At 36.2% G+C, this 19286-nt stretch overlaps 1 protein-coding gene across 1 annotated transcript in view; it reads left to right on the forward strand.

Annotated features, from left to right (window-relative positions):
• Positions 1–18425, forward strand: part of cfap299 (cilia and flagella associated protein 299) — a 44471-nt gene extending 26046 nt beyond the window's left edge. Inside the window, exons 4-6 of the mRNA XM_043238658.1 lie at positions 10946–11088; positions 15624–15753; positions 17241–18425. Of these exons, the coding sequence (XP_043094593.1) occupies positions 10946–11088; positions 15624–15753; positions 17241–17363 (396 nt within the window). The 3' untranslated portion in view covers positions 17364–18425. The remainder of the gene's footprint in view (positions 1–10945; positions 11089–15623; positions 15754–17240) is intronic.
• The last annotated feature ends 861 nt before the right edge of the window (positions 18426–19286 follow it).

Raw genomic sequence — 19286 nt, forward strand, 5'->3', positions numbered from 1 at the left:
GTAAAAAATGTATATCATACCTGCTCATTCAAAAATGTGAATGTAATCATGTACCACCCAATCATTCTAATTTCACTGAAACATAATGTATACATGTTTTCTAGATGTGACAAACAAAAACTACTGGAGGTTGTTTATGATACCAATCAACAGGAAAACACTTCAGGATTCTTAGACACACTCAAGAATGTTCCTGTGCTGTGTTAGTAGAGTGGATATCTTATAGATAACAATTTACATTTGTTTGGTAATTTACAGTCACCATGCAACATACAAAACTGATACTTTATCATTTAATTGTTACTCAAAATGTGGAGATCTAACATATAGCAAATAAAAAAAAAAATAGGCTAGTGGATTGTATATTTAATGAGTATTCTTTCAACAAATCAGTGTGAATTAAAATTAAATTGTAAATCTTCTAAAGAAATATGATATTTACAATTGCATATCACATATATGTGCATTATGAATGGTCTAAATACAGTTAAATCCAATCTTTCTTTGTAAATCATCAGTTTGGACTCAGCACTCTGACCTTTTCAGTGGGTGGTGGTGGTAAAGATCAGCTGTGGTTGTGGTTGTGGCTGAGGTTTATCCTGATTTACCCATTAGTCACTGCACTAATAAAGTTATTAATGTCTTCAACACAGTTCTTACAAACTCACATTCTGCCATGTGGCTTATTGTCATCATTGTGTCTTATTTATTCATTTGAAAGTGATTTTCACTCTGAGGAAGCCAAGATGAATGAAGTAATGGATTCAGTCTTAAATATAGGGCAAACTTGTCTTCCTTCTTAGGCCTATCATGCTTTTCAAAGGTCTAATCATAACCTTGTTTCTCTACTGTTTATTTTTGTCTTCCTAACCTTTAATTACCAAGCTAAGAATCAATCTTTAACAGGTCTTTCATTTGTTAAATTGTTTTTGACCACTGAAATTATTATCTGTATTTAGCCTCCAATAAAATGTTACCACATTTGCGAGCACATATGCAGACAAATAAGATTTTGTTCTCTCCTTTGATTTTTCAAAGGAGATGGTTTTGCAGATGGTTTAGGATTTAGATAGTAAATCAAAATATTTCAATAATAAATCTAACTATTTCTATATTAAATCTACATAACAGCAGCATAGTAAATAATCAATCAAATTAGAATTTTCTAATTAAAGTGTTCATACGCATGCTTGACATGATTAATGCTGCTTTTGAAACTGAATACACAAGCATAATACAACCAATGACTATGCACTTTACCTTTATTCCTGCAATCCCTTTCCAGGTACTCAGGTATGTTTCTTTGGTAGAACTTTAAAACAAGGTGTTAACATTAGTTAATGCATTAACTAACATGAACAAACAATGAACAATGCATTTATTTCACTATTTATTAATATTTGTTAATGTTAGTTAATGAAAATACAATTGTAAGTTATTTATTCATGTTAGTTCACCGTGCATTAACTAATGCTAACAAACCGTTGTGATTTTAATAATGCATTACCACATGCTGAAATTAACTAAATGCTGAATTCTTGAAGAATTCATATATGCGACTTTATCTATAAGGCTATTGCTAAATATGTAGCATCTGCAAACATTGCAAATCCTTTCAAAGCATGGGTTCGGACCAAAGGTTTATGTGCAGATTGTACCACACAAGTAGATACGGGAATTAGTCATCAAGAGCCCTGCCAGCCTCACACTGTTATGCCACTTGCTCTGTCACACCAAGTAAATATAAATAGCACCTCTAACCACATGCAGTCCAGTGAAAGTAACCCTATGCTTAACTGAATGCATTTTATGGAAAACTGTAAAGGTGTTTACAGATGTCTGGCAATCACACTCAAGAGAATCTCATATTAGAGTGTGATTAAAAAACACGCGTTTCATTTTCAAGTACTAGCAAATAAAGGGCCAACTGTTGCTGTCTATACCATAACTGTTGTTATAGTCTGTTTGGAAGAATTGATTCAGGGTGTCAAGAATTGTTTTAAGAATTGTTAGTCTGGCTTGGTTTAAGAATACCTTAATTTATTTACATAAATAATATTTAATTAATTCATCTAAAGCAGAGAGTCTAAAGCAAGAAACTAAATCTGTATACAAAATTGGTGTCAGTTAAACAAAGTTGAGCTCTATAGAAAATAAGGAAGCCTGTAGTAGTGAAAATATCCCTAGGGTAACATTAGTTTAGACTTATTAGCAGGAGTGATTTATCAATCAATAATTAGATACAGGTTTTCAATACAAATAAGCAGAAGTCAAGCTGCAATACCAAACAGAACCACAGGGAGATGCCAAAGGCTACTAAAACTCCTGATTTAACCTAACTGTACTGCTATATGATCCATTCAGAATGACTAAACCTACGACCACCTTCAGCCAGAGGCCTTTACAAAACACTCTTGCTTTTAATTCAAATACATGCTGAAAAAAAACATTTACTGACATCTAGACATAATCCACTATTGTCTCCGCAATCTCTGATAAAACGGGCCGTGTTTTATTGCATTAGCAGAGAGTTTTGTGCTTATTTTTTGAATGTCTGGACTTTCCGGGAGTTTAACCATTTAAAATGATGTGCTCATCGGCTTTGTTAACATTATAATGTACTGATTCAAATAGTAATCAATAATGAATTATTATTCTAATACTCTGCATGCCTCCACTGACATGCTGTCCTACCTCACACATAGGTGACCCCCTCCTGTGTGATTTACATAGTGTCATTTCTAATCACCCAGACACCGGTGCTTTGACTGACAACATAACAGAAGTGCTGTTGCTTCAACTGTGTGTGTGTGTGTGTGTGTTTATACACTACACTAGACACTTGTAGGTACTACACTAGAAATCGGACAGTCTTATAATGTTAATTAGTTAGAAAGAATGAACAGCACTAACAGTTTTTGACATTTAAGGGATATTTTATAAAAAAATCTTAATAATCTTGATAAAATCTTAAAAACAATAAATAAAAAGCTTTTAAGTAGTTTTAACCACAAGTTCAATGACTTTTTTTACTGCTGTCAGATCCTCGTGTCTTATCAAGACTTCTCATCGTAATGGGTAATGATGCTTGACATAAGAGGAATATATGTCCCCCCCAAACCTTAAGATCACAACGATATAAACATTTTTGGGTGGAAATTACACACTACACTCCACCCAGTGCTTTGAAGCCATGCATCATTTGTTCTGCATGCACCAACAAATCTTTCTTTCTGTCTTTCTTTCTTTTTCACTCTGTGTAAGGCATTTCCTATATTTAGTTCTCATTAGAGCCTAAATCTCGTATTGTCACTGATTATGTGAAAAGTTGAGCTTAATTGTTTTTATGAACATTATCAGTTTGCGGTATGTGGTTCTGCTTATTATATCCAAATACAGATAATGAAAAATTATTTTTGCAAAGATTTCCATATAGTTTCCCTGTGGCTATAGTTCGCGATTACGGTAATCACACAGGGCTTAAACCATGCCATAGCTTGTAATAATCTTTGCTTGCAGCTAAATTGCTTGACCACTCTGAATGCAGTCCCAGCATTCCCCAAATGAATCCCCCAGGCCCAAATGGGTAGATGAAAAGCATTCCTTAACCTCTAACAGTACAGTAAATATCACAACACCCAACCTCATTTCATCACTATTGTGTAATTTACGGTCAAGAACATCAAAGATGTCTTTAACCACAATGAAAAAAAAAATCTTGTGTATGGCTTATTTTCAAACCAGTTTGACCACTGCAGAAATTACTTCACACTGTTTTTTATATTATATATTTTTTTAACATATTACATTGTTTTAATACATTTATTGGATTTTATTGTAGATTTACAAAACAATATTTAATATTAAACAAATACGTTTGTTTGAATGAGGTCTGTTTCTCTCATTAAAACACGTAGTTATGAAGGGCTGATGAAATATAAAGCAATGTTTTCTTAACCAGCCATTATTTCCTCTTAAACTTTGCTATGACTGAATACTCCTTAAAAACAATTAAAATGCTCCAGAGGGTTGTTGCAGAATAGTAAAATGTGAGATTTTGTGGAATATGTTAAACCCTTTGCACAATACTATAGTGAAATGCAAAGCATTTTCCAAGAAAAAGAAGAAGGGAAAATAATTGCTTCTCAAGGGTTTTTGACAAGAGGCAGAGCAGACAACACCCTACTACCCCTCACTGTTTTTTTTTTCTTTCTCACCCTCTCTTCTTCACTCTCCTAGGAAAAAAAACTGCCTGCACCTGTGTGGGCTCTTTTTAACACCTCCCGTGGCATTTTGTAATCACACTTCCCTCTGATCAAAGTGTCCAAGAACTGTTGTGAGCAGAGATATTAGATCTCACCTGCGAAATAAAAGAAGTGTTTTCGTTTTTCAGAATAGCTGAGAATAATGAACCCCTGTTATAATGGACAGTTGAAGTGGCACAGAGAACATTGCGATGATGATCACGATGATGATGAGCTTCTACCTTGTCTTCTCTGTGTTTGACTGTAGGTGTGGCATTATATGTAAACCAGTCAAATGCGGAAAAAAAAACAAAACATGCAAACGAACCTTGTGCATCTAGAACAGAATCTGAGTCCGTAGTCTGCAGGGAAGAAGACCGTCCTGTGCAAGGCAGGAATGTTATCACGGTGCATTTGGGACTGGCCCTCCTAATTACAGGAGGGTAAGTTTGGTTAGGCCAGAGGCACTGTGTAATTACTATGATTGCAATGCTTTAGACATAAGTCTATCCTGGCCTGCAGTTCCTTTTGAAGAATGAGGCCTAGAAAAGACACACTGTGTGTTAACTATATTAAATGTGTACCTTGTATTGTTAAAGCGGACATAGGCGAAGCGGTTATGAATTGAATGACTGCTAAATTACTGGTGATTGTTTGGCAGTTGACCCCAGAGGAAACTCAGTACGTCTTTTAGAATGCAAATGGAAAATGATCTTGGATTTTACAGTGAGAAATGCGTATTGGATGTTAATTTAAAAACAACTTTTTAATATGTATTAAACAGCTAAGTCATCTGATGATAAGTGAACTATTAATTGCAGCATATCAACAGCTGCCTCAGTATTAAAGGGTGGTCTTTTACGTCAGGATTTTCTGGTACTGGGCTTATCTGGCACCTTTTTGCATGTCGCGACTGGTCAGTTAATGTCAAACTACCTCTCAGTCATTACCTTTAGAAATTATGAAAATAATAGGAAAACCAAAACCCAGTTGGTTTGACAAAACTGTTATTGGTTGCAAAGGTTGCAAAGCAGTTCGTCATTGCTCTCTTGCTATTTCTTTCTAGAGTGTAACCTCATCAGTAGCACTTTACAAAAATTTCACTTAGTTAATCTATTAACTGGGATATAAACTAACAATAGCATTTGTTACATTTACTTAATAATCTTTCATTTTATTAATGTTATTTTAAAATTGTTGTTCGCTGTTAATCATTCCTATTAAATAATGTAATAAAATAGTACATTATGATTAATAGGCTAAATGCTTTAAATGCTTTTGTTTTAGTTTATGGTTGGCTCATGTTAACCAATCTCAAATTAACAAATGTAACCTTAGGTGTTTAAGTTTAAATTACATCTAGCACCACACTATATAAGCTTAATTTATTTTACTTTTTTTTGCTCTACTCTCAGTTTAACACATCCTTCTTAAATAACAGGAAGGGAGTGCATTCCAAAATAAAGCTGTTTGTGGCCACCTTTTATGTCCAACCGAAGAATTCAGCTAACTTAATTTTTACACCAAGTTCCTGCTACATTCAGGCAGAGGACACATGGCAGCTGTGAATGTGGTTTCAAACCAAGAACATTAAGTTTTAGTAACGTGACTCATTTATCATTCTACTCCATTCATAGAAATCTTGAGGCTGATCGCGTCAGACTTTCCTTCCAGTTCTTTGATTCAACACTAGCGGAAACCTTGTAATATTGTACTAAGTTAAAATCATAGCAACGGCCCCGCAGATGTGTGAGACAAAAAGATTAGGTTTTAACTCATCGTTAAACATGGCTACTGTTTGCATGCCCTTGTTTAACAAAAGTGATTTGTTAAGTAAATGTTCAACAAAGGTCTGGTTACCTAGCTGCAATCCACAGGAATACACAGCCCAGTATATAGCATCATCCTCTGAAAAAACAAGGGGGAGGTTTAATGAAAACAAGCCATGTGTCCGTAAGATCAGATTCATAAAACTTTCCCATCTTGACAAATCCCAGGACTACAGCTGGTCTCGTGCACCCTGAACCAGCAAGGAGAGCATACGTATAGGTTATAATCTTGCTGTTAATCTCCTTTACAATGCTATGGCATAACATCTGATTGATCTAAACGGGGAGGGGGGGTCTAGATGTTTTATTACAGGAAACAAAAATAAATTCCCTTGAAAATGAACTGTTAAGTGTGCTCTCTCAGATAGCTCAAATCTCAAGCCCTGCAATTTTTATAAAGTAGATATCGAAGAACGGTTAAGTTTGTTTTCCAATTATTTCATTGCGAAATATCCTTTCTTAATGAAACCATGCAGATGATGTTGTTTCAGAGTTTTTCATGCAGTGAATGTAGGAGCTCAGGAGTTTGTCAAGATTTGAGGTTTAGCATTTTTGCATGTGTTTGGTCAACTCTGGTTCACCTCTGCTTTGCTTCATGCACTTGTGCAGGTGGTAGGCTTCAGTAATAAAGACAAGCGTTACAAACGATATTGTTTTCCTCTGAAGCCAAAGAGAATTCTTCATTAGTTTGCAAAAGGAATCCAGGTTCACACAAGGAACAGTTTATGTTAAACATTGTGATTAAGGGAGCTTTTGTAAGCCCGTCGCAAGATATGACAAATTAATCAGAAGTTTTTCACACTCAAAAAAACAAAGAGCAGAGCAAAAAATAAGTAGTCCATGACCTGTGATTTTTTTTTTTTTTTTTTTTTCCGTCTGTGTTTTGTACTACCCCACAATGTGTAAGAAACATAAAATGTTATGACTTAGGAAAAGGAAAGCATCTGATAAAATTGATGAGCACTTAATCCATAAATGTCAGTCTTTGGAAAGGTTTCTCACAGGTTCACATATATGAATCTCTAAGTCCCTAAGGGCAATGCTGCTTTGCACATGTTTCAGATAAACTTAAATTTTCCCAAAAGTAACATGGAAGCCAAAAGAATGTGGAAAATGGCTGTAGTGGTAGCAGCACTTCTGGGGAAAGCTGTCTGCATGGAGTCACATTGGTGTAGGAAATCTCAAAAGAGACCTAAACTCAACTGATTTGTGCGCTGCCACTTTTGTTGACCCCAGGTGCTAGTTTTTGAAGCTGTAATTCTCAACATAACTTAGCTGTACCCATAATTTATGACACTTTTCCCTAGACAGTAGATACACTGACTCTCCTCATCAATATAGAACTCTGAACTTAGCATTCAAATGGATTTTACTCAATCTTGAATGTTTTCCACCTGTTGCACAGGCATTTGGTTTTCAAAAGCTACGCCTCTTGCAATGTATGCATGAATTCTTTCTTTGATTCAATGATTAATCTGAAAAAATATGCGTGCTCATGCATTTTCAAAATAAGACTTATTTTTCATCTTGACTGTACTATACAACTTTAAAGAGAGACCCTCAGTGATCAATAATTTATGTGTTGCTTAGAAAATAGCTGATTCATTTTAATGGTCAGCAACTAAAAATGTGTTTTGCCTCCACAATTGTGTAGTTACAGCAATTACCAGCAGGGGCTGTCTTAACCTTGCTGCTAACCAGCCAGATCTTTACCTATTGGTTAAAGCCATCTATTTGGTGGTTAGGTATCTTCCTCCACCCTTGGCAGCGTCCACAGTTGTCGAGCCCCGTCCCAGCTCTTTCCAGGGTGATTTGTAGATGAGCAGAGGACACCTGCTCAGGCTCTGTTTATTTTCTTGCACAAACACCCAAGCAATGTGTTTATGATTGGAAAAGCCGAGCACATGAGTAAACATTTGTTTAAATCCCATATCCCCTCCGACCTCTGTATAAACAACCTTATTTTGTCCTTTCCTCCTTTTTTTCTTTTTTTGGTATTTTTTGACGTACATTCTTTTCTTTTCAAAACCACATAACTCGACGCAATCCTATTTCTGTATTTCCCAAAAAGTCCTGTCACAGTTCCACCACCTGCTTTGAATTTGCTGTCCCACGGTAACAAGTTTTGATTACTTTCTTTTCTTTCATTCTCTCAGTTTCTTCTTGCGAATATATATCAAACTATTTTTAAAACCCAGAAATTCTCAAAGTATATCCAGATTTGAATGTCCAGCTGCCAAAATGAGCAACCAGTCTTTCGGTATGGTTAAGTTGTACATTTTTTGTTCCTCGTGCCAGGACATCTGTCTTCTGACACACCCTGTCATTATAAGAAAAAGGAAGCAGCATCTTTTGATTATTTTCATTCGTATTGCATACATTTTCACAGAAACTCTGTAAGTCTGTCAGAGACATTAAAAAATATGTAAAAATCATTCAGTCGTTTATTGTACCACTCTGTGGTGGCGTCCTGTATTGAGAGTTTTAAACCATTTTAAACAAATACTGATCATCAGCTATAGGCTGACAAGGTTTAAAATGGTTAGGAAAAGAAACAAATTCTAAAAACCCGTAAACACCTTCAGTTATTCAAGAAGCACTATTAAACACATAACATTTTTTAGTTCATTTGTATTCCAAAGTTTCATGCATATGTTTGCCAAATTTAAGTCACATGTACAGAATTACTGCCTTCTGTTCATGCAGGCTGAGAACATTCCTCAGGAAACGTGTGTTTCTATATTTAGTATAAATAAATAGGTTATATAATGTGTTCTATAATATATTTAATTGAAATATTTACCAACATTACACACATACACACACACACACACACACACACACACACACAAAACCATATACATATGTACATATAACCCTAACCCTAACTAACCCTAACAGTAGATATATACCCACATGCACACAACTTTGTGCATTTTCAACCCTCAGGCATGTGGATGGTTATGTAAGTTCAAAGGGGTGTAATATCTATGTTCTGACTGAAAAGAAAAAAATGTGTATTACGTTGCCCGTTTAGAGGACTTTTGTTTGAAGTCCTGTTATCCTGTAGAGCACTTCCAGGCCCTCTTAGTTTTCTAAAGGCCAAATGCGATTCTGGCTGATCCCAACAGAAGCAGAACACCTCAGCACATCTGGACTCACCGCTGCATCTATTACACAAGCCCCACTATGTGAAGTCACGTCCAAGGCAAATAAGCAACCCCCCCCCACTCCTGCCCTCAAAGAACACCTAAAGAGGGACATGGGTAAGGCTGCCAAAAAAAAGGACTCCGACCTCAAGCATTCCTCTCATCCAGGTCATGTTTTCATTACCCCGACAAATTTACACAGTTGTTAGTGATGGCCTGGGATTCCTCCTAAAGCACAGCCCACCAATAATAAACAGAGGCCAGCTGACACCCTCAGACACCTGCAAGCCTCCCTGACAGTGCAGGATTGTTCCCTGGCGGAGAGCACCAAGAGGCCCTGCTTTCCTCCCAAAGTGTTATCCATTCGAGAGGGTGCCACCATACCACCCTGACACACACGTCCAAGCCTTGAAAAAAATGCATCATTGGTAAATCCTACCAGAGGAAACATTCTCATGAACCAGCCAGACTGATGATAAAAGTGTGTCATCTTCATTCAGTGCCACAGTGCTCAAGAGTAACTTAGCTTTCTTGAGTCATCAATACGTCCCATCAAAACAGATGCAATGCACTTTTTTAAAAATGTATTGCAAAAATTGCTGATTTTGAATTAGACTGCTTAGTTAACGTTTAGCATTTAGAGATGCACCAAAATTAAAAAAAAATCTGGCTATATATATATATATATATATATATATATATATATATATATATATATATATATATATATATATATATATATATAATATACACAATTTTGTCTATATTTTTTAAAGCAAATGCTAAAATAGTATCAAAACTAGGCATAGTACAAAAACATTGTGTGTCCCTTAATGTAGAAAGAGGCAAAGAGCAGATTGTAGTTTTGTCATTTTGACAAAATAGACTTTTAAAAATTCAGTAGTTATTTGTTACTGACATAGTCTGTATACATACTCTTTTCTCGTAAGAGGCTGATGGAAACGGTTCCACAGATCTGTTTTTATCACTTGGCCTGTGGACTTATGAGGGCGAGAGGAAACCTTTCTGCCATTGTATGACTGTGGGCTAAAGGGTTTTGATTCCTCTTCTGCAATCGAAAGACGATCTCCAATCTTTGCTCTGCCCACTGTAATTCCTCACCTTTGCCTTATGATTTCTTTTCAAGACTGACGGGGGAGCGCAAAAGCCACAGATAAGGTAGCTGGATCAGCCCCTGGCCAGCTGTGAACACGATAGCATCTGTTTAAAGCATCTAAAGGACCGTTTCTTTTCAAGTCTGCAGTGCTAGTTATCTCACTTTTATCCTGCACATGTAAGGGAAATACACAGATGGCCAGGGATCTGATATAAATACAAATGTGATATCATTGACTGTGCTATCAAAAAGGATGATTTCACAAAAGAAGTGTGACTCTGTCTTTCTCTGTCTCTTAGAGGTAAACAGACAAGCCAAAACAAAGATCCTCCTCACAGCAGATGTGGTTGAATGTTATTCTTTCATCATTAGCATCCAGACAAAACAACTTCTGACTGAACTCTGAAATGTGCAGAGTTCCTGTCTTCCATTCTTAAAAAAAAATGTGATTCATGGTATGAACTGTTACAAAATTTTATTACAGGTGAATTTGTAACAAAATCTTCCCTGTAGCAATGATGTATATGCCTCCTTTGTCTAGTTTGTCAGTATAGCATACTGCACCCCAGATTATTTATACAGTATGTCCTCCTGTTTTTCTTGCAGTCCATCATTTTCATAAGGGACCGAAATTCTCACGGACAGGAAATATCTGGGTATATAGACTACTCCCACCGACTAAAATCTGAAGACTTTGAACTATATTTCAGCGGAAAGAAAAGGCTTATGCCAAAACCAACTGACTTAAGGTAAGCCTACTTATATTATGACCCATCCATGATGATTTCCGGTTACTATTGTTTTAGTAGATGTGCTACTGAAGATCTCAAATGTTAGATGTTCTCAGATTAATGTGCATGCATCCTTCTGATCCCTAAAGCATTTGTCTTTTTAAAAAGGATATCCTCTCCAAAATATCAATATGCAAGTAATACATTGAAAGCAAAACAGACCTCCTGTCATAATGGAGGAAGAGGAGCCACCTTTTTGCCCTGGACAGTGCATTAAAGGGCAGTGTGTATGTTAAGAATGATGCCTTATTCATCCTCTAATATTAATATTAGTCAAATGGTGATCCTCTGTAAACCCAGTTAGGATGTCAATGCCATGAAAAAATAGTTTCATTTCCTTTAAGAGCAGTTTGTTTGAGATTCATTTGAGATTAATAGAAGCAAGCATCTAAAATATATTATTGGATAAATACTGTGCACTCTGTAAGAAATTGCTTATTCAAACAAAGATGCATCAAAATGACAAAAAAAAAAAACAGGTATAATTGTACAAAGAATGTTTTTTAATGAATTCTGTACTTGAATTTTCTCTTAATTAATGAATCTAAATAAAGCAAAAAAAAACACTGAAAGAACACTTAAGCATAAAGCATTAGAAAGCATTTTTAACTGATAATAATAGTGTAGATGTACATATACTGTAGTTACTGTAGTATGAATACAAAATGTGATATATTGTAAAATAAACAGTATGTAAACATAGTAAAACGCTTGAGTTTGCAATGCATACATTATATTAAATGAAATATAATAGTTTTGGGTTTTTAAGACATTTAAAGCTAGTATAGCCAGGCATGATTGTGTTTGTCCACATCTTAACTGCCACAGCACATGATCTAATCAGGGTAAGTAAAGGAAATACACTACAGCATAAGCATTCTCATTTCCTGTTACTCTCAGCCCCGTCTTTTTCTCTCCCTATTTCTCTTTTAGTCTCTCTCTCTATCTCTCTCTATCTCTCTCACTCTCTCTCTCTCTCTCTCTCTCTCTCTCTCTCTCTCTCTCTCTCTCTCTCTGTTCTCTTTCCTTCACCATCCTTCTCACGGGAACAATAACAGGCAGTGCTTGTGGTTGCCACTAAGATGGAGCAGATGCTGTGTCCTTCCCGTACAGATGCACGAATCCACACTACAGCTGACAGACTTTGACTGCCTCACCACAAAAATAAAAAGTACGAAAGTCATGGCCACCAGCTGAAGACAATCACCAAACCTTTAGTAATATAGAAGAAAAGTCAAAGCTAGAAAGGTGGATAGATAGATAATTGACCCTCTTTATAGAAGACTTCTTCCCAAAGATTTCTTTAGTTATATTGAATCAAAGCAGCACCTTTACAGATTTCTCAGTAATTCTAGGTTACAAGCCAGACTATTCTCTTTCTCCTTGATCCATAGAGTTACAGCTGGTGGATTTTTAAAACACTCTTAAAACTCTCCATCAGGCTTTAGTTTGGTAACCATGGAGTGCTGAAGTACACAAACATCCTTTTCTCTGTCAGTGTTGTGTAGTTTAATGGTAAAGACGCAGACCTGTTATTAACGACACAATAATTGTTTCCACAAAGCCCAGGTCTTTCACACTTTTGTGGGTGGGGTACCATTCAGCTGTGCTATGAATATTAAGCATTTGATGTTACTTGGTGACATCTCTGAAGGGAAAAAACAGACCAAAAGTGCCAAAGAATATGTTCAAGTCACATGTGTTGTCGCGCTCATGCGTTTTCAATCACAAAACGAATAGGATAAATGCTCAGAAAGCCCAGCCGGTCTTCAAGCTTCCTCTGACTCGAAAATTTTAAGGCTTTGGAGCATTTTTCTGCCCATCTTTTCATGTTCTCTGTTAAAATATCTCACATCTGTCCTGTTTCTTCGACCAAAAGTAAGTGGTTCACCATTGCATAAAAGTGGTCAACCCAAAAATGCTAATTGCTATATGGCGTTTCAGTATAAATAGACACAGAAAATGCTGTCAAACCTTATTTTAAAAAGGAGGAAGTGAATATGCATCCTTGCTTCTAAGTCCCTCAAAAAGTTTTACATTTTATATATGTTATAGACCATACATACAAAGAGAAGAAAAGTGGAGACTTTCTTTGTGAGTGTGTGTGTATGTATATGTATACATATGTATCGTTTTATTCTTCTTCTTTTTTTTTTGCAAAGAGAAATCTATATAGGACTCAAAGGTTTGATCCAAGGGCAAACAGACCAAGAGCTAAACTTGTCATTTCATGCATCACTGTATTTCTCCACAGAATCTGTCTCTTTGTGAGGGTCTGCCATGTTTACTGTGACGGTAGTCACTCCGATGGCAACCGAAGGAAGTCTTTCCTGTGATGTAAAATGGCAAGCTCAGACCCTGTGAGAATGTTTAATTCAGACCATTACTTTTTGTTTATATCTTATTTGACAGTCTTTTCATTTCAAGCTCTCCTTTGTTTGCTTTGGTGACGAGCACCATGGTTTCTGGTCACCTTGACAGGAAATAGTGGACAGGGTAGTGTGAGGTGTCTTTCCATCATGCGTTTTCTCTCTTAAACACAGAGCCATATGTAATAAATTATGATAAACTGGAGATGGTACAGCCATAGGATGGGCCTCCAGAGCACTGGGAAAACAAATGGGATTAAATGATTTCATTTTGTTAGATTTACTTACATTGGGTGTTTAAAGAAGAAGATTTTAGGACTCATATGTTAAATTTGTTTCACTTGACACTGCAATGACATTAATCCATGATCTAGTTAATATACATATTAGTTATTTATTAGATTTAAATGTCTCAGTGTCCAAATGTCCGAGAGTCTTTATACTGCACCAGGGATTGCTACTGAACCAAATCCTCCACAGCTTGAAATCAACTGAATGAGGATTGTATCCCAAAAGGCAATGATTTATATCCTTGAGGTTAAGGTCATAACTTCTTATAAACAGCATCTGTAAAATGTTTTAGCGGCATTGCAGCAGTGCAAAATGTATAAAGCTTTGGCTGACGTCCACAGTGTTATCATGACAGAGAATGAAATGCTCTTGCATCCATGTGCCTCTCCCTTGGACTTATAAAGAGCCTCTCCCCAAAGTCCAGCTTTGTTCTTGGACCACAAACTACTGCTTGGGAAAAGCTGAGGTCCATTTGAGCAGCCTTTGCTGCCTCAGAGTGTGACATTTGGAATTGGTGTTTCTGCAAAGCAGCTGTCTTCCAGCAGTTGAGCTTGTGATGAGAACCACTAACACGGGCCAGACAGTCTCTCTTTTCGTTATTGCTCATTTCGTGCATTAATTACATTTAGATCTATTCCCACTGCCATTGTGAGTGGCCTGCTGGGTCTCAATCTTTACATTGATCAGTGCAGACAGGAATTTTTTGGTTGTAGCTGTGAGAAAGTTTTTTTTTTACTATAGCCTGGAATGTCTAAAAAGCTTTGTAGAAGCTCATGTGTGAACATGGATTTTTGAAGCTGGACATCTATTCTTGAACATATTCAAATAAATATCCAAGAGTCTCTGTGTTCAGTTAGAGGAAAACTGATATGTTAGTGAAATTTCTGTCCGACAAGCATGCCAAAAGCCAAAATATAAAATGGCTACCTTTCCAAGTAACAAACCTTCCCTTTAAGAATTTACAAGAAATATTTACGAAGCACATACACTGTAATAAAAAAAATGCAGAGATCAGTTATCTGTTCCAGTACTTCCTTTAATCTTAAAACACAACATGATGCAATGTGTAATTCGGGTAAAAAACACCTATGAAAAACACGTTTTTTATACAGTACATTGTGCATGTACATTTTTTTTTCTTGGTGATAAAATATCCAAATTCTAAACATGTTTTATATTTACAGTGCACAGTGTTTTAGTTATTAAAAAGTACAACTCTGTTTGTGATACACAGGAAAAAACCTAATGTCTTATAATTTGTGCATAATACATTTAATAGTTGTACCTTTAATACATTTCCCCATTAGATTAAGTCTTTGCAGTTAAAAAATAATGGTGCTTTGTTTCCTTTCTTTTAATTGAATATGTTCTCCAGCCATTGAAGTATTTTTTTTTTAGACATTTTTCATAAAGGTGTTTAGAAAGCAACCCTCACTTGTAATTTTGTAGATGTCAAGAGCATAATTGTTCTCTTGTCTTCCACTCCATCAGTAACTAGAATAGAGAAACAAAATGAATGGCTCTGACTCTTTATTTCAGAGTCTAAAACATTGAACAGAATTGAATTCCTTATACACCTGGCTTTCCAAGTCGCCCTTTTATCAAACCGGGAACAAATGTGCTATTTCATCTTTTTGTGAAAAGCTTACAAGACACGTCCTGACATTTTGTCAGGTAAAAAAAACAAAAAACTTTTTTTTTAACTGTAGTTTATATACACTAAATTCAAAGCCCTTCATCCACACTGTAGAGTTTTTTTGTCAACACTTTTTAAGCATGCATTTTATTATCTTTAAACTATTATAAACTTATTAACCCTAACTTTGTCTTCAGCTTCTACAACTGGGGAACACAGGTGGCCAAACATAATACCAGCTCCAACTATGAGGTAATCACAGAGATGCCAAGCGGTCTGCTCTTCAAGTGCAAGAAGGACAGGAAAATCTTGAATGTTGACCCAGAGGTGAGCATGTTTGATCTGAGCAGACACCGGTGAACAGAGAATGCTGACCTCTCTGAACTCTTCATTTAGCATCCAGGAGTAAATGAACACCTGAACTATGTTAAACTGAGCCTTTGTTTAATTAATAACTCAAGACCGAAATACGATTTACAAAGGAACATAGCACCATCTCCAGTACTACTCTTTTTTTTATGCTGTGCCTAATCAGTTAATTGTGCCAGATAATCATGCAGTTTAATTTTTTTTTTTTTTTTTTTTAAACCTTGCTGTCATGATATCACATAGCTACCGAAGTGGAAAGATAGTATTGTTGCACCTGGGTAGCATTTTGGTTCCAATCTCTGGAAATATCCATCAGAGTGGGTTAGAAGGAACCGCGAAATTCAGTCCTGGAACCTGTGCCACTGTTTTTTTGCCTGTGTGCCCAGGAGCTATGAGTGCATGCTATTTTGGAAAAGAGGCAACGCTGCAGACTTGCCTCTTTGAACACAAACTCACCCAGGCTGCCTCGTTGAGGGCGAGATGGCAGAGGCGAGTATTGCCTGTGGTCGAGCACACCCCGACCAGGCCGGCTATTAAAAACGAGGGGAGGCTAAGGAACCCAGACACTGAAACCGCCCGTGCACCCAGAATCCAACCTCAGGCCCCCACCAGGCATGACCTCATTGCCCATGTGGATGCATTCCTTCATACAAACTGGCAGAATTGTGACAAATTAAACCCTGAATTTGATTTGTTTGTTTGTTTGTTTTATGCCCTGTTAGATATACGAACATTTCAAAATTATAAACCCAAATTCCTCTTCTTTGGGTTATGTTCGTGTTTGATGAAAGTATGTTGGTTATCCCTCCAAAGTAGCAGTTGGTGGTTTAGTTTGATAACCAGTCCTTGTAAATCAACAGCTAATGTTCTTCATTTGCTTTATTTCATTTTTTTGGAATGTTTAGCATATGTTTGCATTTATCCTTGCGCTAAACAAAATGTGTATGTTACAGTAAATACATACAATGAATCTAAACCCAAATCTTCTGACAGTAATCCTTTAATAACAGAGCCCAGCTGGCTTAAGATCTTATTTATTCTTGGTGGAGGCACCCTATGGAGTCCATATTCATCCAGACTGATATTTAAACATCAAATCACTTTTAAACTGCAAGACGTGTATTTCTCTCTCCCTCAGTAATAGAAATATAATTTAAATTGCATTCCAAATAAACAACGTTATTAAATATATTCATTGAATATAATTAAGTAACACAATGTCTGTGTAAGATCAGTAGTGTTGTCTGTGCAGTGAATAATGTCTCCTTTAAGTAGAACTTTAGTAACAGATTCAAACTTTAGCAATATAATTTTCATCCATTATTTGAAGTACTTTTATTGCAATAAATTTGATCAGACCAAAAACTATCCAGTAAATGAAACTGTTCACATTTTGAAACACTTCAGTAGGTTTAATCCTAATTACTGTTTCTGTAACCCAACAGGCAGCACCTGGCGATAGCTCCATCCGAACTCCTGTCCAATGTGACCTATATTTGCATGTTGTCATTTATGACCACGTCACCAGAAAACCCGCAACCAGTTCCTGTGCACCGCTCTCCAATTAAATGTATTAAAAAGCACTTGGAGCCTTTAATTTCATCTACATTAAAGCAGTTTTAATCTTATATATTTCTGACTTCATATTGTGTACAACATCTGGATACGTATATTGTGCGTTTTGATCTTTAGGGCTAATAGTCATTTGACAGTGTCTGAATAAATAATACTGATTTATTTTATGTATTATTTGTATTTGTTATTAATTGCTGTGGCCGTTTGAAAATGTCTGTCATTTACAATCACACATTTGAGGCACTTAGTGACATGACTCTCAGAGACTGTCTGATGATGCAGTCACTCACTTGAAACCTGAGCTTTGTACTATACTCTTATCTAAAAGAACTCCTCTGTTTGTCTGAACAAATCAAAGATAAAGCTCTAGAAACATGGGGGTTCTTTCATGTTCTTTCATTTCTTCTAAAAGCTGCCAAACACTCCATGAAATAGACAACGACACCCATTCCATGTGATTTCAGATCATGAGATACGGCAGAGAGTTCCGGAATCAGATATCCATCAGTCAATAATTTTGTCTTTTCGAGTTTACAAAAAGGAGTCAGCAAGATATTGCTATGGGGGTGGCTGGTGGTATTTGTTGGTGCCGTTGTGGTTTTCGAATGGTTCCAGTTTACTGTAGTTTTGGCCAAAGTCTAGATAATGAGCTAATAGATAGAAACGTCAGACTATGAAAGTTAAACAAATAGTAAGGACAGCTTTAACCCACACTAGACTGAATATGCAGACTGTCATTGAAACAAACTGTACTTCATCCGTACAAATTTGCTGCTTCGATTTCTTGGTTTGATTTTGTGTTAGTAATACATCACCATTCAAAAGTTTGGGGCCAGAAAGATGTTTTTGAAAGAAGTCTGTAATGCTGTCAAAGGTTGTATATTAACAAAATACAGTAAAAACAGTAATGCTGTGAACTATTAATGTTAAATATTATTACACGTCTTCCTGTGATGGCAAAGCTGTATCTTCAGAAGCCATTACTCCAATCTTTAATGCCACATCATCTTTCAGAAATCTTATATGATATGGCGATTTGCCAGTCTGGCATTTTTATTTTCCCAGTTGACAGTGTTTTGATTTGTTTTCAACGATGAAAAAAGAAAAAAAAAAGAATAGCACTTATTTGAATAAAATATTTGTTAACATTATAAATGTCTATACTGTGACTTTACGTTTAATACAGTCTTGCTGAAAAAAAAAATACTAAGCTTAAACCTTTATTTGTTATTGTATCTATTGTTCCAAAAATATATTGTTAGTGTCTTTATGAATTAACAGAAATGTTGCAGTTTACGGAGTTTGTATTTTAGGACTTTTTCATATATTTGTATTATTTTACTTTTTTTATTATAAATAAACTAAATAATGACAAAGGATTATAGGACTGTACTAATAACACACTCATAGTCTCCCACATATCTGCAATACTAAATATTAGATCACAATCAATCTGACAGATTGAGGAGTGAAAAGTGTATATAGCTACATAAAGTTTCTGTTTAATCACCAGGATGAAGGCTCGAGAAGTGGGTGGTGATTCACCCACATTCATAACTGTTTAACTTAACAGGCCGCAGTCCCCATTCATGTGGTGGAGTGGCAGTGTGATGAAACTGCCCACTCCAGTCCCTCACAACGGCACAGCTCATTCAAACACCTACAAATCAACATAGCAGATGTGCTTGTGAAAATCTGGGTTCCTATCCTAAAGTGGACGTCGAGAGTTTGGTGGGAAATAAAACATGGTAAATATAGGTTACTGAGGCAGGCCGCATATTTTCTCACTACGGCAATTACACCTCGGGTACAGATCTGACAAAACCATGTCTTGAAAATATGTCCACTGGCATCAGATGTCTGGGGTGGGAGTCAATCACTTCCTCCTCAATGATCCTGAAAGCGAGACCGTGACA

The sequence above is a fragment of the Puntigrus tetrazona genome, chromosome 5 (assembly GCF_018831695.1).
Source record: "Puntigrus tetrazona isolate hp1 chromosome 5, ASM1883169v1, whole genome shotgun sequence".
Lineage (NCBI taxonomy): Eukaryota > Metazoa > Chordata > Actinopteri > Cypriniformes > Cyprinidae > Puntigrus > Puntigrus tetrazona.